The sequence below is a fragment of the Budorcas taxicolor genome, chromosome 15 (assembly GCF_023091745.1).
Source record: "Budorcas taxicolor isolate Tak-1 chromosome 15, Takin1.1, whole genome shotgun sequence".
Taxonomy (NCBI): domain Eukaryota; kingdom Metazoa; phylum Chordata; class Mammalia; order Artiodactyla; family Bovidae; genus Budorcas; species Budorcas taxicolor.
The window spans coordinates 38,638,900-38,660,169 of record NC_068924.1 but is presented as its reverse complement, the minus strand read 5'-3'; the positions used below and the strand labels follow the sequence as shown (position 1 = coordinate 38,660,169).

Sequence of the window (21,270 nt, the reverse complement as noted above, 5' to 3'; positions counted from 1 at the left end):
CAAATGAACAGCTATATTCTTTAAAATACAAAAATTCTATTCTATTGCAATTTGACTTCCAGTCTAGGGATATGCTCAGTGGCTTTGTGTATAGGCAAATGCTTTCGCCATGTTTCTGACCACTTTCTGCCTCTCCTTGCCAAGCATTTCAATTCCTTTCCTGAAGTGAAGAGGACAATAGTATCAAGCTAGTAATGATTCAGGGAGCTGGTACTTTGATAAGATTAAAAGGATAATTTCAAAATATCAGAACATGAAACATATGGTTAAAAAAACATTTTGTGTTGTTGTTCTTAGTCATGATCAATTTTAACATATTGGTGTTACTCATAACCAAAAGATATTTTTATAACAAGTGAGAAATACTTAACTTCATTTATTTGGAATCAATAGAAATAGAATTATTAAAAGAGCTCTTAGATGAATAAAGTAGAATCAAAATACTCAATTAAAATTGTAGGTATCACAGCTAGCAATAAAGGTTGGTCATAGAAATATTGGCACTTAATCTTAATAGCAGGTGAACACATTATCAGCATGTAATATTGTTGCCTTATGCTGTCTAGAACAGTGATCTGATCATATCTGTTTTCACTGGAGTTTAGCTTTAATTAATACATCCACATCAGCTTTGTCTGCTTCTCCAAGACTTTTTTGATGGCTCTCAACCAGGACATTGTCTTCCTTTTTTCGAGGTCTCAGGGAACTACCATTTCTGTAAGGTACAGAAGTTTCAAGGGAAACAAAGTTGTGCACATCCTGTAGCTTTTTCCACAGCCATTCCACTCTTTCCATGGAGCGCAGATGTTTGCCCAGGTTATGCATATACTGTATTTCACTCACAGCTCTCTTCCTGGAGGGAACAGAATCAGAGAGGATCACTCCATTAGTTCCCCTCTTCCAAATCATAAAGCCAACCTTAAAAATCCAATTCCCCTGACCTCACCATGCAGAATAGGCTATAGTACTTACTTAACAGACTTCCCATCTGATCTTGCAAGAAAACAGATGGCAAACATGACAATCATTACCTTAACCATGTCTTTTGCAGACATCATATTAACTAAAAAAGAAAAAGAAAAATGGAGGTATTTAAAAATACTTTTAATATTCCAAACTGTACAATTAAGTTTATAGTAGTTTATATTTATAACCATACAAGTTTGCACAGAGTGTGACAGTGACTAATTGGCTTCTTTTTTGTGAGAGACTTTTGGAATCAGTCTCTTTATTTTACAGTTTATATAAGTATATATATTATATATATATATACATATATATATATACATACACATAATTACTATATACTATGAAGAAGGAATTCATAGGGCCTGGACTCCATCTGAGGCCTGTTCATGCTGATCATGCTCAGCCACCTTTCCAATGGACTCTGAACTCTGTGTTTAGTGCCTATGAAAACAACAACAGAAGGATAAGACCCCCTCAAGACAGGGGAACCTTGAAGATCATATCTAGATTACTCATCGCCTAAGAGAAAATAGACACTAGTCAGCCCTTCCTCCAGGTAGGCCATAAATTTTTCTAGGTCTATCGGAGTGTAACCTTGGGTTTATTGATTATTGGCTGTTTGTTTGAGCACGTAACACGTGAATGATAGGTTATTGGGACTGTATTTTCCTTGGTTTATGTAAGTCTCAAGGAATTTGGAGTGGTGGGTTCAGACACATACACATGGGGTATAAAAGATTTTCACAAACGCTGGTTGAGGTCCTTGGCTGAGAGGAGACTCTGCCCTGGGCCCGCTGGTGTAATAAATTGCACTCCACTATCTGCATTGTCCTTCTGAGTGAGTCTGTTTCCTGGAACGCGTGGCTATAACATTTGGTGCATTGGCTGGGAAACTCCTCACCTTGAGGAGACAGGTCTCATTTGAGGCCACCCCGAGGCTTTGTGGCTTCAGTCTCCTAGAGGGGGGAAGGCGCCTCGCCCCTCTGGAAGAATTCAGCCTTTCAACGCCAGGTTTCTTCGCTTTGGCAGGTAGTGAATGGCAGCAAGGGAACTGAGCGCTCAGATGAGGATGAACCCACCCGGCAGGGTGGAAAAGGGGGCCTGATCACCCCCCTGGGAGGGACTAGAAGGGGCACGGACCCACAGGGGCCTGGAATAGGCAGGCAGCAGCAATTGCTTGGTACACAGGTCAACGAGCGTGCTACGGTTTAGGAAGGTAATTTGTGAAGGTCATTTAGGAGGTATGTCCACGCCGTCTCAGGGAATATTACTACCAGCAATTGCCACGGGATTTTTAGGATAGGAAACTCGTCCGTGTATGCTCATATTCTGCCCTCCCCCAGGAGGTGTCCCGTCTGCTGTGAAATTCTTGACCCCCTCGGAATTGTTAGGCTAGAAGGAAGGGGATACATAAGTGAGTATGAATTGGCTTTCCCAGAGATGGCCTGGGACATGGTATATTTAAACCATCTGTGTTTTCATCTGCACCTGATCAAGCCCACCAAGGCAGAACGGACTTTAAGGGAGAAACAGTCTTGGACCACGTGGTGTTCCGATTTGGCCATGCTGACCGGCAGGTGAAGGCACACGGATCCCCCTTCTCCCTCTGGGATCTGGCAGGTAAGGCTCTTCTCACCCCAATTAGCAAGGAGGCAGAATGGCAATTTAAGTGTCATTGAGTGGAAATATCAGAAGTACAGAGGGTACTGAGAACTTCGTAGACAGAATGAAAAGGAAAATTAGAAGAAGGTCCAAGAAGGTAAGCAAGATTGGAGGAAGTGAATCTAAGGCAACTGTATTGGATTGCATGATTAAAAATTTTGAGAAGGGATTAGGAGGAGACTATGGGGTGAAGATGAAGCCTAACAGCCTCCACATACTCTGTGAGGTCAAATGGCCCCCTATGGGAGTAGGATGGCCACCAGAGAACACCATGAACTTAAAAATAGTGGAAGCAGTCTATACAGTAGTCACAGGAGGGCCAGGGCACCTGGATCAATATCCATATATTGACTCATGGCTAGGGTTAGCTCAAGACCCTCCTGCTTGGACAAGGTTCTGTATCCAGAAGGGAAAGGGGAAAACATTAATAGCACAAAAATTGACTGATGATAAAAAAGGAAATTCTACAGGATTTGGACGGGACGACCTGACCCCTCCCCCATACTGGATAATGATGCTTCTGCCTCAGTGCTCCACCAGGATTGGAGGCGGGCCAAATGCCCAGTCCAGGGTCAGGTGAAGTCCTGCAGCAGCCGCTGCTCCTCTGCCAGCTCTTCCCAAGGTCGTAGAGCTGCCACCTCAGCAGGCTCCAATCCCAGTGACAGAGCCTCTGGCCAGCACTTCCAGGATCTGGCTCCAGCCGAACCGCCCAAGCTATACCCGTCTCTCCCGGTGAGTACTGACAAGAAGGGAAGGGAGACATTGGAATTAAGCAGAGACTGTGCTCTACCAGAGAGCTGGAGGGAATGGAAGGGAACAGACAAGAGATTTGCAATGCTAGCTGCTGCTCTGGGAAAGTCTATCTCGGGCCCTCCGGAAAACCTCCTCTGCCCCAGGGACAGGACAGTCCTTCAGCCGGTCCCAACGGAGGCCCCGGGCCCCATTACAGCCAAACCAGTGTGCCTGGTGCCAAGCTTTTGGCCGCTGGGAGAATAAATGCCCTAAGGCAAGAAAGGAAGAGGAAGCTCCCGCAGTTGTGAGGCTTGCTGACTTGGAAATTAAATAGGGCTGCCTTCATGGTGGATACAGGAGCAGAACTGTAGGTAGTAACAAAATTTGTGGCACCACTGTCCAAAAAGACTACCGCTGTAACTGGGGTATGGGGAGAAGACATGATTAAATCATTTTGCCAGCCCAGAAAATGTCAGATGGCGGGGGGCACCAAGTGATTCATGAATTCCTCTACATTCCTGAGTGCCCAGTACCCCTGTTGGGATGAGACTTGCTCTCCAAACTAGGAGCACAAGTGACTTTCTCCCCTGAGGAGAGGCCCACCTTCTGGATGGACTATGACTTATTTGCTCTCTCTCTCAATACCACCCCAAGATGAGTGGAGGTTGCATGAGCCTCCGATGGAAGAACCAGGTGGGCTGGAAGAGCATGAGAGAGAGCTAACTCAATTATTCCCTCAGGTCTGAGTGACAGACAAACCCCGCTCCCCACCCAGGCTGGCTAGACATCAAGCCCCAGTGATAACAGAACTCAAACCAGGCACCATCCTGGTTAGAAAGCACCAGTACCTGCTACCGATAGAGGCCTGGGCCGGCATACTGCCCCATATCAATAGATTGAAACAAGCGGGCACTCTAGTAGAGTGCCAGTCGGCTAGGAATACAGCGATCCTGCCAGTCAAAAAGGAAGGAGGATAGGACTATAGGCCTGTACAGGATCTCAGGCTAGTCAACCAGGCTACTGTGACTTTATACCCCACTGTTCCAAACCCCTATACCTTTTAGCCTCCTCCCGCCAAGGACTAAAGTTTATACTTGCTAGATCTCAAGGATGCCTTCTGCGTACGCCTCGCCCCAGTGTCACAGCCCATCTTTGCCTTTGAATGGAGGATCCAGTCGGGGGCACCAAGCAACAGCTCATCTGGACTCCCCACAAGGGTTTAAGAACCCCCCAGCCATCTTTGGGGAAGCCTTGGCTTCTGACCTGAACTCATTCCATCCAGAAGACTACGGATGTTGGCTCCTACGTTACGGGGATGACCTGCTGCTGGCCGCCGAGACCAAGGAAAAATGCTGGAAAGGGAAAAAAGCACTGCTCCAGCTGCTGATGGAAGCAGGTTACTGGCTGTTGAAGAAGAAGGCACAGATCTGCAAGGAGGAGGTAAGGTATCTGGGGTTTGTTTTAAAGAAGGACACAAGGGTCCAGACCCTAGTTGGGTCCTGTATACTGATGGCACTAGCCTGATAAAACAAGGACAACGGCTGTCAGGTTAGCCAAAGCTGAAGGGGCCATTAAGACTGAAAAGTGATGGTGGGAATTGCCAAGTGGCAAATTATTGGTACCAGAGGAGCTGGCACACAATCTGGTAAGCCAAACACACCAAGCGACCCACCTAGGCCATGCTGCCTGCTCACAGGTTAATGCTGCCTCTCGGGTATTCAGACAAAAACCTCTGGGTATTTAGCGGAAAGGCACGCTGCCCTTTGAACACCTGGGAGTGAACTTCACTGAAATGAAACCTCACCGACACTACCGTTACCTGCTGATCATGGTATGTACGGTCTCGGGATGGGTAGAAGCTTTTCCTACCTGGACTGAAAGAGAATCAGAAGTAGCCCGGTGCCTGCTTAGGGAAATAGTTCCCAGATTTGGACTTCTTACCACCATTGGTTCAGACAGTGACCTGGCTTTTGTAGCTGATTTAGTACAAGTAAGTGAAACTTTAAACATCAAATGGAAACTGCACACTGCACATAGGCCCAGAGTTCTGAGATGGTGGAATTAACCAACCGGACATTAAAGAGACACTCTCCAAGTGGATCATAGAGACACTGCTCCTGGGTAGACTTGCTTCTGACAGCTCTGCTCAGACTCAGGATGACCCCACAGTCCCAAGGCTATTCTCCATACGAAATTGTGTATGGGAGGCCCCCTCCCATAATAAAACAGGTGTCAACAAATTTGCCTCAGGTAAGGGGGAATAGGATTTCACAGCAGATGGAACTGGGTAAGGTAATAAATTGGGTAACTAAGTTTGTACAAGAAAGGGTGCCTTTCCCCCTCGGGAACAGATTCATGAGTTTACGCTTGGTGACCAAGTATGGGTCAAAGGTTGGAAACATGATTTACTAGCCCTTTGGTGAAAGTGCCCCTATGTTATTCTAACTACCCCTACTGCAGTTAAAGTTGCAGGTATTGTCCCTTGGATCAATCATATGAGGGTGAAGAGAACATACCACGCAGACCCAAAAAACACTGAATGGACTGCACAGAGGGACCCCGCTGACCCTCGAGAGACTAACACCATCCTTAAGAAGAAGGAAAAGAAGATCCTGGAGGAGCCCCTTCAGGATGAAGCCACACGATCAACTCCTGCTTCTTGGCCTCATCAATGTGATTTTGAATTTAACTTCCGTTTCAACTCAGGACAATGTTTTCATCTCATGGGCACATTCCCACCCAGACTTCCACACTCCCAGCTGCTGGATATGTAGGGCTGTGCCTCTGTCAGTGATGGATGGACTTCCTTGGTGGGTGTCACCGCTCTGCCAAGGAGATTTTAAGCCACTCTGCTCTTTTCTGGGATGACAAAAAGAGACCTTCCTCTCTTTTGTCAATAACCTCTCCTTGCTCTTTTGATGTAAGACCTACAGTCAATAGACTCAGGTCATGGGGTTACATTTGATATAAATGCCAGTGTAACAAAAGCCTAACCTACTTGTAAATCTACCCCGGTAGCCCTGGTAAATCTACCTTATTTACATACAAGATGGACAAGATCCATGTTTCAATGATATGAGTATATTGCTGCCTTATTCGTATCCTCTATAGGGACAACAGATATCAATGATTAAAGCAGAGGCCTTGACTAACTTCACACAACAGGCCCCCCTAGATAGAACAAAAGCCATCCAAGCCTTAAATGAAGAGCAAATCCAAATGAGAAAAGCGGTGAGTCATAATAGCATGGCTTTGGACATACTCACAGCTGCTCAAGGAGGGACCTGTGCCATAATTAAGGTTGAATGTTGTGTATACATTCCTGACTTATCTGGCAATGTACTGGCTACTTTAGATGACATGAAAAACCAGGTAAAAGCAATGTCAAATGAAAACATTCCTTTCTGGACTTCGGTTCTATCTTGGGTGAAGGGTGGAAAACTATATTTACCACTGTTATAGTTGTCTTGATAGTTCTGCTTTGTGGACCCTAAATTTTACAATGTGTTATGAACTTAGTAACCCGAAGGTTGATGTCATTCTCTCAAATTGGCGGTCGGAGAGCCAGGGTGCAATATATCCCTATGAATGTGCTCATAATATGAGTTAAGAGCATCAAGACGGGGGAATGAAGAAGGAATTCATAGGGCCTGGACTCCAACTGAGGCCTGTTCCTGTTGATCATGCTCAGCCACCTTTCCAATGGACTCTGAACTCTGTGTTTAGTGCCTATGAAAACAACAACAGAAGGATAAGACCCCCTCAAGACAGGGGAACCTTGAAGATCATATGTAGGTTACTCATCGCCTAAGAGAAAACATACACTAATCACCCTTCCTCCAGACAGGCCATAAATTTTTCTGTGTCTATCAGAGTGTAACCTCGAGTTTATTGATTATTGGCTAATTGTTTGACTGTTTGAGCACATGAGCACATAGCACGTGAATGATGGGTTATTGGGATTGTATTTTCCTTGGTTTTTGTAAGTCTCAAGGAATTTGGAGTCGTGGATTCAGACACGTACACATGGGGTATAACAGATTTTCGCAAATGCTGGTCGGGGTCCTTGGCTAAAAGGAGACTCTGCCTTGGCCCCACCAGTGTAATAAACTGCATTCCACTACCTGCATTGTCCTTCTGAGTGAGTTTGTTTCCCGGAACGTGTGGCTACAACAATTATATATATACACATAATTAGTATATAGTAAGTATAACCCAATTGGCTTAGAAATGAGACAGATGAGTTTTACTTTCTTAGGTATCTTTTAGAGAGTTCTTGTGCAAGTTATATGAATTTTAAGCTACATGAAGAATCAAAAAGTTCACTGTTTAGAATTTCCTCCCACATTTTGTGTTAATTATGACTAAATGCTTCTAATTTGCTTGAAAATGGCTACTTCTCTTAATTAGGTAAATTGTCAAAGCGTCTGTTTACTTAGCAAATTTCTTTTTCATAAGTAAACTTCCTTTCAATGTCATGATAACTATAAATGCCAAGTTAATAGGTTCTCATTTAGAGATTTTTACTAACTTAACACAGAGTTCTCTCTAGCATTAAAAAGAATGTGTCAAAGCGTTTAAGCATCATCTAGTTAATTACTTGTTATACAAATTTAGAGCTTTGATTCCATATAAAATGCTTGTCTCTATCTTTTCAGCTCATTTTATTAACAATTTTGTTTGAGTATAATGTTTAGAATTTTGCTCTTTTGCTTTTCAGCTTTTTATCACAAAATAGAAAAGTCTTACCTTAGTCTGCATTTCAACAACTGCAAAAGCTTTCATGATAGAAGTACCTTTTCTTAATACTTGTTGTTCTCCATTTTAACATACACATAGGGTGGCTGTGGGAAACTCCATCATTTAGAAGTAGCATAAGGGCCATTATAACCTACTATATTTGTTTTCACTGTGCAATATAAGCTATTGGAGGAGCACCAAATGGATATTCTTCATTTTTGGTTTATATGAGAAAAAAATCACTGTAGCCTGAGGACAGGAGTTTGTCCCAGCTCTGTCACATACACCTAGTGCCTCTGCCTTTCTTTCCTATTCTTAATTGAGAGGTGAGCTTCTTACAAGAAGGTCATTAGAAACGTGTAAAACATCCTTAAAATTCAAGTATAGTTTTCAGATAGAAAACGAGAAAAAGTTTTATGTAAAGGGACCAAATATTCAGCAGTAAAACAGTTTCTCCAACTACAGTACACAGATTGAGCTCTCTGTGAGGATATTATGTGGGAAAAATGGAATTTTAACTCAGAGACATAAATTTACATTGATTATTTAAATCAGGATTATTCATTTCTCACTAGGCTGCTTTATTTCAAAATTTTAACAAGATATCATTAAAGCACATCATGCCAAATTTTAATTATTTCCGTGTAATTGCAGATGAGTTAAAAAAAATAGCAAGGTCTCTCAAAATACTTTAATCACCAAAGCAAGTGTTTCAACAATATTTTAGTAGCATAAATTTATTTTTTATTGTGGCATTTTAATATTAAATATAATTCAAACCCTTCCTTAACATTTTACCTTTAACAAACAGCATGATATTAGTAGGAAATGGTACACATTAAATGACTACTTGATTGTAAGAAAATAACTCACGGAAACTTACAAGAGAAAATAAAAATTACTCACCACCTGTCTTAGGACACGATCTTCTTTCAAACGTATTAGCAGCTGATGCTTTCTCAAAGTTGAGTAAACCTGAGAAAGCTGATAAATTGAGCTGTAGACCCTTCAATGTGACTTTTATATATATAAGTCTTCCACACACTGAGAAGCTTTTTTATTGTTACAGATGACGTCACTCCCAATTCTCTGAATTTTAACTATAGGATCAGAGAGCAGCACATACACTCCCATGGGGCGGTGCTCATTCTTCTTAAATTTTAGATAACTGGATATTAAAAGCAAAACAGCGTGGGCTGGGAAAAGTGTTTATGCAAAGATTTATAACAAATAGTAAATTGTAATTCTGACTGGATTAATGACTCTATATTCCAAAAAGGAATATATTATATATTTATATATTATATTTATAATATATTTATATATTATATAATATATTCCTTTAGTAATTCTAAAAGAAATCAACCTTGAATATTCATTGGAAGGACTGATACTGATGCTGAATCTCCAATACTTTTGCTGCCTGATTTGAAGAGCCAACTCATTGGAAAGGACCCTGATGCTGAGAAAGATAGCAAAAGGAGAAGGAAGTGGCAGAGAATAAGATGGTTAGATAGCATCACAGACTCAATGGACATGAATCTGAGGAAACTCTGGGAGGCAGTGAAAGATGGGGGAGCCTAGTGTGCTGCAGTCCATGGGGTTGTAAAGAGTTGGACATGAATTAGCAACTGAGCAACAGCAACAAAATTTTTTTAAAAAGTCAGATTTCAAAAATTTATGGTTAAGTCATCATCTTATTGCAGGCTTCCCTCGTAGCTCAGTTGGTAAAGAATCTGCCTGCAATGCAGGAGACCTGGGTTTGATTCCTGGGTCTGGGAGATCCCCAGAGAAGGAAATGGCAATCCACTCCAGTATTCTTGCCTGGAGAATCCCATGAACAGAGGAGCCTGGCAAGCTACAGTCCATGGGGTCACAAGAGTTGGACACAACTTAGCAACTAAACCACCACCACATCATTTTATTGTCTTTGAAAGTGAAATTGAAAATAAGTATATTTCTTACAGCCATAACATTGGCACAATTATTATGAGGATATAATGAATCATATTACATTATGCTTACTTTACAAGCCATATTGGACCAGTCTGTATCATTCCTGATCTTGTTTCAAAAAAATATGTATAGTGCTTTTCTTAAAGGAAGTGTTAAAAATATTTTGAGAATATGCTCTCAGTACATAATTTTAAAGGCTTCAAAAGTAAAACTATTTTAAAATTCATTTACCTTATATTTTTATCCCTTTAAATTTTAGTTTTCAATAAAAACACTTGAGAAGCAGTAACTGTATCCCAGACCCACTGCAGTGTTCTTGCTTGGGAAATCCAGTGGACAGAGGAGCCTGGCAGGATACAGTCCGTGGAGTGGCAAACAATCGGACATGACTGTGCAAATAAGCAACAATAACCATATGCAAGACCTTCCATATATTTTCCAACTAAGTCTTCATACCAATCCTTTAAAGTAAATACTGTTATTAGCTCCATTTTCACTTGAGGAAACTACTGGGGTTGGAGAGTAGAGAAGATAGAATTCAACAGTCTTTATGACTCCAGAGCTATTTTGATTCTGATTACCTCAGTTTCCCCTTAGAAAATGTAGCCCAAATTGAGAAAGTAGCACTGACGTATACATACTGCCGTGTAGAATAGCCAGCTAGGGGGAAGCTGCTATGTGGCCCAGGGAGTGCAGCTCAGCTCTGGGATAATCTAGAGGGGTGGGATGGAGCGGGTGGCTCAGGATGGAGGAGATATATGTATACCTATAGCTGATTCACATTGTTGTACAGCAGAAACTAACACAACACTGTAAAGCAATTATCCTCCAATTAAAAATAAAACATAAAAAAAGTATATAGCCGTTCTTTGAACCCCAGTCTTCTTCACTCTAATTTGCCCAACCCTTTGCAGCCTCTTTGCACAGGAACTGGGTCTTGTTTCTCATGTTCCCCACCTGTTGATGGAGGACCTGCTCTAAAAATCTATGGAGGCCACCCGTCTAATTTCAAATACTGCTGCAGCCTGGTTCCCATCTATTGACCAAAACCCCTTGAATCCCCTTGGTATGTCTAAGGTTCATTTAGGCAGCTTGCCTCCCAACAAAAGGCCCAGAATTGGATCAGTTCTCTTAGCTGTGCGCCTACTTCATTTATCCTCTTTCCTGCTGACTCTTGCCAAGGTTTGACTCTACATCAAGGAAGAGCCAATCCAAATTTAAAATACCTGTACAAAGTCTACAGTGAAAGGTACATGTTAGTGCTGCTCTGAGAAATCCTCTACACTGGTCAAATCTCACTTGAAGTTGCTCCAGGCTTCATTTCAGAAGTGTTAGAGACTTACTGTGACATGTCTGCAGAATATGAACCAGGCTGGTGAAAATGTTGATAAACATGACATCTCAGAAGGAATTGAATAAAACTGGGAAAGACTTGGAATGATGATATAGCTGTTTTTAATTCTTCATAGGGTTTCCATAAGGAAGAAGGGATATTTTTTGTGGTTTAAGAAGGAAGGATTGAGTCCAATGGCTAAAGACTACAGGAAGGCAAATTTGAGCTCAATGTGGATGTTATGATTGTTAAAATAAAGCATCAATACCTTCCTAATAGTGAGTTCCCAATCACTGAAAGTATTCAAATAGAAGCTCAGTAAGCATTTATCAAAGATACCATAGAGATTCATACAGAGCAGAAAGTTGAACTAGATAACCAAGAGGTCCTTTTTGACTGACAAAAAAACCCTATTGTTTTGGTCCTTTAAACGTCTTCTGATGTAAAGTCTAAACCTGATGTTTGTGTATCATTTTTTATTATACTCTGTTGAGAAGAAGAAGAATTGGGAAAACAAATGATTTCATAAGCACATTTTTTTCATTATTATTATAAAGCCACGTTTAACATTGTAATTTGGAGATTTTTTTCTGCTTCTTTGGGTGAGTTTGATATTATTGACAACCTTTCAGGAATATTGAAAACAGTGTTTTCACTGTCTTCCTCTTATTACAATTGTTTAAGAATAAATTGCCATATTGAAGACAATCACATTATTAAACTAGTTTTACAGGAAAATAAAGAAAACAGACAAGGTTTACTCATTCAAAAAATGCATTGCTAGATATCTGCCATAGACTGTGTTAGTCATTACATTATTGAGACACGATCCCTGCCCTGAAATTTGACACATAAATTAGAATATAATATAATAGGTGTTATAGTAGTCACATTAACAGAGGCTTATACAAAGCACAGAGGAAGAAGTGACTAATTTCCTGGTGCTGTTGGAAGCTGTTTTACTGAAAAGCTAAAGTATTCTCAAGGAGGAATATGAGTTTTCCATCACAGAAAGTTAGAAAAGAAAAAAGGAATAGCATGTGCAAAGGCATGGAGGCCATGAGGACTGAATATGTGCTAATGGCAGGAGAGAGGACATGGTAATGACCCTGAAATAGTAAGTGTGGTGCAAATTGTGGAAGGCTTCTGTGTGATGTGCCTAGGGGGTTTATTTTGTAGTCCTTTCTAAACTCATGTGTCCAGCTGTTTGCCACCCAAGGACTATAGCCTGCCAGGCTCGTCTGTCCATGGGATTTCCCAAGCAAGAATACTGGAGTGGCTCTGGCATACAATTACTACATGTAAAGTATAACTTTGACCTTCCCACAAAGGAGAGATATAGCTACCACGATTTGGTTCATAGTTTATCTGAACCATCAACCTTTGGGACTGCAGACATTAGAAGGAAACCATTTAGAAATAAGAGGGCTGAGGGCTATGTGGGCACAAGAAGCTGATGTCACAGTGATAGGGAAAAGCTGAGCACAGCTTTTTCCTTTGAAAAGCTCAGCCTTTCTTAATGCTCTCAAATTCTCTGAAGCCTGGGTCAGATAACCTACTGTATTCCTCGTATTTGGGAAGGACAAAGGATCATGTGTTATCTTGCATTGTGAGAGGTTTAATCTAAGACTGATACTTTTTCCTTCTGTTTGTTCAGTAGGAATTACTATGGGGGAATTTAACATCAAGAAGAAATTTCCAGGGCTAGAAAATACTATAGGTCTCCTAATTCCATGTTTTGACAGATCAGATGATGACTATCTTAACAGTTCACCTACTCTTTTGCTTCAGGCTCTCCTGTGGGATATTGAGCCACTGAGCTCTTGATCTTTCAGAAACAACTTTCTTCCCTCCTACTCACCAACTCCCAGACTTTCAAAAATGTTTTAAAGGACAGCATATAGCAACTGTTGGATTTTCCATGTGTTTTTTGGTAGTAGTTTTTCATTTTTCTTTTTCCATAACCTTGTATTGATGGATATTGTGAGTGTGGTTCTCTGATAGGCAGTATTTAATAAGCCATTGATCCCTTTATATGTATGAGCTGTTATAAACCCTGGGATCCATTATACCTGAGTAGCCATTCAAAAATGAAATGTATAGCTACCTTCACAAATGTTATAAAATACTGCTGTTGCTTTTTGTTCATTCTATTAGTGAGTGTGCATCCCTGCAAGTGTTTACAGCCTTTGCCATGTTTATTTGGAATGCAGGAGTGTTAAGATGATATGCCCTGTTTTCATAGTCAGAAAGAGGCATCTCTACAGGTGGGGGCTGAGGGTAAATAAATACTACGATTCTGGATGCCAGGGATGAGACAGCTTTTCTAAATACAACGAGGAATGTCTCTGTCTTGTCACAGTGTAAACCAGGGTGTCACTTGAGGAAGTCCTTGAATCTTTATTGATTGAAAAGATTTCTAGTTGTGCAGATACCTCTGTAATGTTTTTGTGAAAGATTAGAACAAGTCCTTGAGTGTTCCTCATTCCAAAGCCCCCTGAGATTTAATTTATTTCTAATCTCTGTTTCTTAAAGAAATGGATGTAGGGGGAATGTAGGCTCAATTGAGAGTTTTTATTTAGGAACCATAAGGAAGTTGGATAACCATAACAATTTAATGGAGAAGTAATGTCTCACATTTTTAACGACTCTCTTCAGTGAGCTGACAAGACCACTGATGTCACTGCTAATTCTAAATATTCTTTTTGTATTATCTCATAAATTTACTCACATTTTTCAGATCAAGGGTTCTTATTTGGAGTATAGACAATATGTTTTTCTCAGTAAGTGTGTATTTTCCCTTGAAATAGATTCTTAGTTTCACTCCACTTTCCGTTTACTCTTGGTAAAATATCATACACAATTTACGATATCAGGGGAAAAAAATACAGTGTCTTTCACATCCCTTCCCAATAGTCAACTGGAGCCAATAGGCTGTCTACCTTGATTCCTTCTTTATGTTTTACAATAGTGTGGGGGAAATATAGCAGGACAGTGGGTATTGATTTCCTATTAGTGAAGCTTTAAGTTGAAGAATCTGGGTGCTCAGAGTCTGAGTTAGGAATGCCAACATGTCAATCTAAATTACCATTTCAATCCAACATAATAAAGATATGTTGAACACCTAAAATCAACTAGTTAAGCAACAGTAGCAATTTCCCTGATCACAATCTTCTCCCTGAACTTTGTTTTCTCATGATTTTTTTAAAGTTGGAGCTTCTTAACTTTCTCAGATCTCAAATTCCACAACATCTCAAAGTAGAACACTGCCTTCCCTTTCAGAGATGAGCTATCTTATGTGAAAGTATTTTACATGTAACTGGCATTCAAAAAATGCATATTGAATCTCAGTCTGGAAGGAAAGTGTCCCTTGCCCATTCTCTCACATAGATCCATCCTCATTTTGGGAGTCCCCAGTAGTAAACATGGACAGTGTTGAGTTCCTGAAGTCAATCTTCTCTCTTCCACCAAGATCCACTAGCCCAGCCCCCTGAAGTGCAGAGAATTCTGAGGCAGTAGATGGTTGTGGTGTTCATAAATTTCATTTTAAATTTGCGAATTGCACAAGGAATTGTAAAATTTAAACTAAAAACTAAGCATATCTTCATTTTGTTGGTAACAAAATGTACAACAAAATGTTGAAGAGTGGATTCCAACACAAGTTAAACTGACAGACAGCCCTAGAAGCTATGATCTTCTCATATCCATCCATCTAACAACACTATGCAGTGAAAACACTCAGGACTTGAAGATGGAAGATGAGGGCAAAGGTCTGGCACTTATTAATTGGAAAACCCAGGAGAAGTCATGTTATTGTGAGGATCACATAGGATAATGAATGCATTTTGTCAACTGCTCACCTGGTATTGATTAAAATCACAACTATTAATAACAATAATTATTTTTATAAATCCTTTTAAGGTCGTGTAATTCCAGTTTGCAGCTTTGGTGTCCCCTTTCAAGCTGATTGCCTGACATTTCAAACATCACAGAGCTTATCTAAAGGCTACCTAGAATGCTATTGACTTCATTGTTCAACAATGAAGAGAATCTTCAGCATGGTTTAACTCAACAAACTGTCCAGAAGAATAATCTAATGGGTACAAAGAGAGGCATGAAAATGAGAATTTATATTTCCCTGCCAAGGACATTCTTCAGATGTCCAGGGCACCAGTAAATTATGAAAAAGTCACTGTGAAACAATTCCAAATATATTCGTGTGGCTGGTTATTTTATAAAATCAATTATAAGGAAGGAAAAAGCACTAAATTTGGAGTCAGAAGACTTGAATTCAGATCCTGACATCAGTAGGATCACTAGATTCAAAAATAAAAACACAGGAACACCACTTAACAATAATGTATGCTATACTTAAAGTTTTATTAAGAGGCTAAATCTCCTGTTAAATGGTTTTTCTACAATTAAAACAAAAAAATTAGGGAATTCCCTGGCAGTTCAGTGGTTAAGAGTCTGAACTTTCACTGCCAAGGGCCCAGGTTCAGTCCTTGATTGGGGAACAAAGATCCCACAAGCTGTGTGGCATGGCCAAAAATTTAACAACAACAACAACACAGGAATTTAAAAATCCACAGGACAACCAGTTAAATTTGAGTTATTTCTAAGTACCTATGCAAATACATACTGAAATTTAAAAGGATATTGCATGGGCCATGTGTGTAGGAAAAATTATTTGCGTTTATCTGAAATAAATATCCGAGTTCCATACCTCCTTCTTTAATTATATTTCCCTTATGATTTGGCTTTTCTTAATAGTTTCTATTTTGTAGAATTCGCTTGTACGATTTCTTGCAGTTACAGTCTATGTTCTAGCTACATTGTTACATAGCTTCTATAATGACTACATCCAAGTTATTTTATTATTTTCTGGATTGAACACATATTAATGAGAAAAAATGCTCAAGATTATCATATAAGGGGGAATCCTGAATCTGTACAGGAATGAAACCAACTCCAGGAACTTCTCTTCAAATTTGCTCATGGTGTGAACTACTTTTCTTGGTACCATCTTTCATCACATGAACTACTTTTCCCTTTCTTCAGAATGACATTTCATCTCTTGATCAATGACTTTTTAAATTTTTAACCACTGACAAAAAAGAATATTGTCATCAGTGCTGATTCCCCTCTTCTTCAACGCTGCTGCTGCTGCTGCTGCTAAGTCACTTCAGTCGTGTCCGACTCTGTGTGACCCCATAGACGGCAGCACACCAGGCTCCTCGTCCCTGGGATTCTCCAGGCAAGAACGCTGGAGTGGGTTGCCATTTCCTTCTCCAACGCAGGAAAGTGGAAAGTGAAAAGTGAAAGTGAAGTCGCTCAGTCTACACATGATGATTTCACTTGTTCCCATACTGGATAAGTATTTAGACTACTCATGTAAACAATCAAATCCTTTAAGGGATGAAATCCACTGGAAAAGATAGCTATGGCAAGTACCATAATTATTGTCCACTTCAAGTTAAAATTATTTTTCCTATTCATAAGTAATGGTATCCCTTTTAAGAACAAACTCTTAAAGGGAAACATTTTTTTTAATCAATTTTTGTTGAACATATTTAACAAGTTCCTATAAGCAATGGAGCACTTTAATAACACTGCTGCTCTTCTTTTAATCTGCATAATCTGACTGCTAAAGAAATATTGAAAACTTGTATAAAAATAAATAAGCCTCATTCAAGGTGTATTTTAAAAGTCAATAAGAATTTTGGGAACATTTTCTTTAGAAAGTATTTGAATGCATCAAGTAAACGGAGGATTCTTTAACTATATTTGTTAAAGAGAAGTCAATGGGTTTTATAATGTGAGAGAATTGGATACTACTACTAAATGCCAACAAAATTACAAAAATAATTTAATCATTCAGTTTAAATGAGATACATTTTGAACTATGTCTTTTAATTAATAACATCAATACTGACTCATGATTATTACAAATGTACTATATTAATATAATATTCTAATGATAGAGGAAGCTGTGCATAGAGGTGGATTTATGGGAATGCTCCTTTGCCATTTGGTTAAATTTTCTGTAAATCTAAAACTTCTAAAAAAGTGAAGTCCATTAATTTTTAACATCATCTCATTAAATTTTATTTATCTATTTACGGCTGCACTGGGCCTTTGTGAATGTGCGCAAGCCTTCTCCAGTTGCGGAGAGCAGGGGCTACTCTCTTGCTGCGGAGCACGTTCTCTAGGGCGCTCAGTGTTCAGTAGCTGCAGCACTTGGCCCGTAGTACTTATGCTGTAGTGGCTTAGCTGCCCGCGGCATGTGGAATCTTCCAGGATCAGGGATCGATACCATGTCCCCTGCATTGGCAGGCAGAGTCTTAATCACTGGACCACCAGGAAAGTCCTAAATTCTTTTATTTATTTATTTGGCTGTGTTGGCTCTTATTTGCAGCGTGAGAGATCTTCACTGTGGCATGCAGGATCAATCTTTAGTTGTGGTTGTGGCAGGTGAACTCTTAGTTACTCTCAGTTGTGGCATGTGGGATCTAGTTCCCTAACTCGAAATCGAATTCCAGCGCCCTGCATTGGGAGGGTAGAATCTTAGCCACTGGACCACCAAGGAAGTTCTCAAAGTCTAATAATTTTTAAAAAGCGCATGGAGATATGGCAGGCCAAGATAAATAAACGAGTGGTAATTTAAGCAAAAAAAGTTTAGAAAGTAAATTGAGAACTAGATAGGCGACTTGATACCACAAAATTCAGCCAAATAAGATTATTTTTTCATCTATTATCACTTTTCATAGCACTTTATATTATGCATTGTCTTATTTGGGTCTCACATTATCTTTGAGGTAAATATTACTTCTAGCTTTTATGTGAGAAGTTGAAGCTTGAACTTATGAAATTACTGGTTCAAGTTTACTCAGCTAGTGTAGGAACGAGGCCTTGAATTTAAATCTACATCTCTTATATCCATGGCTTTTTCCTCATTGTCAGATTACAGAGAATAAAAGGTGAATAGAATGGAAGAAGGGAGTTACATCCAGAGCATGTCTGCTAAGATGTTGGAAGGGATGGTATCATAGAGAAGGCCAGGCATGAACCTTGACCTTAGGCATGTGCTGGTGGTGGGGAGGGTTAGGGGGCTCAGTGGTTGACGGACAACTGTAATTTACAATAATGGCAGGTCCATTTCGAATGGGAAGGGGAGGCAGAGGTAGCTCTTGAATGTGCCCACAATCTCATTCCTTCTGGTGGTAAAAAATGCCAAGGTCAGACTCCTCCACTTATATGCAATCTCTGCAGATTGGAAGATTATTTTTTTTCACCTGAAGGAACACTGAAGGATAGGCATCTTGGTTTCTTTTCAGATATAAATAAGATGACACACACAAATGATAAAGCTGACAATCTTTTATCTAGTGTAAATATTGCTGCCTATAGTTTTTTTAGCTGTAAATGCTTTCCTTTCCACCAAATTGTTTAGCTGGCAATCTGACTTTAAATTTGAATTTCAGCAAAATACTCCCATGTCTCATTAGTCAGAATGTAACAATATAATAATAGTTACACTGCACTAGGAGAAGGGATAGGCTACCCCACTCCAGTATTCTTGGGCTGCCCTCGAGGCTCAGCTGGTAAAGAATCCGCCTGCAATGCAGGGGACCTGGGCTTGATCCCTGAGTTGGAAAGTTCCCCTGGAGAAGGGAAAGGCTACCCACTCCAGTATTCTGGCATGGAGAATTCCATGGACTACAATGGGGTCCCAAAGAATCAAATATAACTGAGCAACCTTCGCTCAGTGTTCATAGAGCCCTTACTAGCCCTCCAGGAACTATTCTAAGTGCTTTATAAACATTGTATCTTTAGTCCTTACAACAGTCCTAAAATAGGACTATTTTAACCCATTTTACAACTGAGGAAATCTGAAACATAAATAAATTTAAAACTTGTCTGGGATTACCAAACTATAGTGGACAGGATTTGAACTGAGGAGTGATTATGTTTGAGAATCTATGGGGCCCTTTCCAGTATAAATCCTTTCTGTGGACTCTATTTCTTGTTTGTAGAAAACAGGCTTCTATTTAGCCTCCTTGACCTTCTCTGAGTTCCAAAGGGAAGATTTAAACAGTTGCCAATCAAGGAAGATGATTAGCAAACTCTGGGAGATGGTGAAGGACAGGGAAGCCTGGCATGCTGCAGTCCATGGGGTCTCAAAGTGTAAGACAAGACTGAGCAACTGAACAACAAATCAAGGAAGGGAGGAAACGCAGAAACAAAGGAGGAGCAGTCTAGAAATAATGTTGTTGCTATTGTTCAGTTGCTCAGTCTTGTCTGACCTTGCAACCCCATGGACAGCAGCACTTCCTTTCCATCACCATCTCCCAGAGCTTGCTCAAACTCATGTCCATTGATGGTTGAGTACCATCCAACAATCTCATCCTCTATCATTTCCTTCTCTTCCTGCCTTCAATCTTTTCCAGAATCAGGGTCTTTTCTAATGAGTTGGCTCTTCGCATCTTTTTGCATTCTGCCATAAGGTGGCCCAAGGTATTGGAGATTCAGCATTCAATGAATATTTAGGATTGATTTCCTTTAGGACTGACTGGTTTAATTGCCTTGCTAACCAAGGGATTCTCAAGAATCCTCTCCAATGCCACAGGTCAAAAGAATCAATTCTTTCGGACTCAGCCTTCTTTATGGTCCAATTTTCACATCCATACATGACAGCTGGAAAAACCATAGCTTTGACTAGACAGACCTTTGTCAGCAAAGTAATATCTCTGCTTTTTAATATGCTATCTAGGTTGGTCATAGCTCTTCTTCCAAGGAGCAAGCATCTTTTAATTTCATGGCTGCAGTCACCATCTGCAGTGATTTTGGAGCCCAAGAAAATACAGTCTCTCACTGTTTCCATTGTTTCCCCATCTATTTCCCATGAAGTGATGGGACTGGATGCCATGATCTTAGTTTTTTGAATGTTGAAGTTTTAAGCCAGCTTGTTCACTCTCCTCTTTCACCTTCATCAAGAAACTCTAGTTCTTCTTCACTTTCTACCATAAGGGTGGTGTCATCTGCATATCTGAAGTTATTGATATTTCTCCTGACAATCTTGATTCCAGCTTGTGCTTCATCCAGCTTGGCATTTTTCATGATGTACTCTGCATTTAAGTTAAATAAACAGAGTAACAATATACAGCCTTGACGTACTCCTTTCCCAATTTGGAACCAGTACTCTTGTTCCATGTCAGGCTCTAACTGTTGATTCTTGATCAGCATACAGGTTTCTCAGGAGGCATGTAAGGTGGTCTGGTTTTCCCATCTCTTTGAGAATTTCCCACAGTTTCTTGTGATCCACATAGTCAAAGGTTTTAGTGTAGTCAGTGAACCAAAAGTAGATGTTTTTCTGGAATTCTCTTGCTTTTTCTATGATCCAACAGATGTTGGCAATTTGATCACACTGGTTCCTTTGCCTTTTCTAAATCTAGCTTGAGCATTTGAAATTTCTCGGTCCACATACTGTTGCAGCATCTCTTGGAGAATTTTGAGCATTACTTTCCTAGCGTGTGAAATAAGTGCAACTGTGCAGTGGTTTGAACATTCTTTGGCACTACCTCTCTTTGGGATTGGAATGAAAACAGACCTTTTCCAGTCCTGTGGCCACTGCTGAGTTTTCCAAATTTGCTGACATATTGAGTGCAGCACTTTAACAGCATCATCTTTTAGGATTTGAGAAAGCTCAGCTGTAATTTCATCACTTCCACCATGTTTGCTTATAGTGATGCTTCCTAAGGCCCACTTGACTTTGCACTCCAGGATGTCTGGTTCAAGGTGAGGGATCACACCATCATGGTTATTTGAGTCATTAAGATCTCTTGTGTATGGTTCTTCTGTGTATTCTTGCCACCGCT

General features: G+C 40.2%; 1 protein-coding gene across 1 annotated transcript; it reads right to left on the bottom strand.

Annotated features, from left to right (window-relative positions):
- Positions 1-591: 591 nt before the first annotated feature.
- PTH (parathyroid hormone) lies at positions 592-9,237 on the bottom strand. The gene is made up of 3 exons (XM_052653348.1): positions 9,147-9,237; positions 973-1,063; positions 592-853 (listed from the first exon to the last, which is right to left on the bottom strand). Exons 1-3 carry the CDS (start codon positions 9,235-9,237, stop codon positions 592-594), a joined length of 444 nt encoding a protein of 147 aa, XP_052509308.1.
- Between the last annotated feature and the right edge of the window lie 12,033 nt (positions 9,238-21,270).

What these genes read in the sequence shown, in the direction of transcription:
- PTH (XM_052653348.1), bottom strand. Translation starts at nt 9,237, where the DNA reads ATGGGAGTGTATGTGCTGCTCTCTGATCCTATAGTTAAAATTCAGAGA. An exon ending in CAATAAAAAAGCTTCTCAGT is followed by an intron (nt 1,064 to 9,146) that starts GTGTGGAAGACT and finishes TTTCTTTTTTAG; the next exon opens with TTAATATGATGTCTGCAAAA. An exon ending in TCAGATGGGAAGTCTGTTAA is followed by an intron (nt 854 to 972) that starts GTAAGTACTATA and finishes TGTTCCCTCCAG; the next exon opens with GAAGAGAGCTGTGAGTGAAA.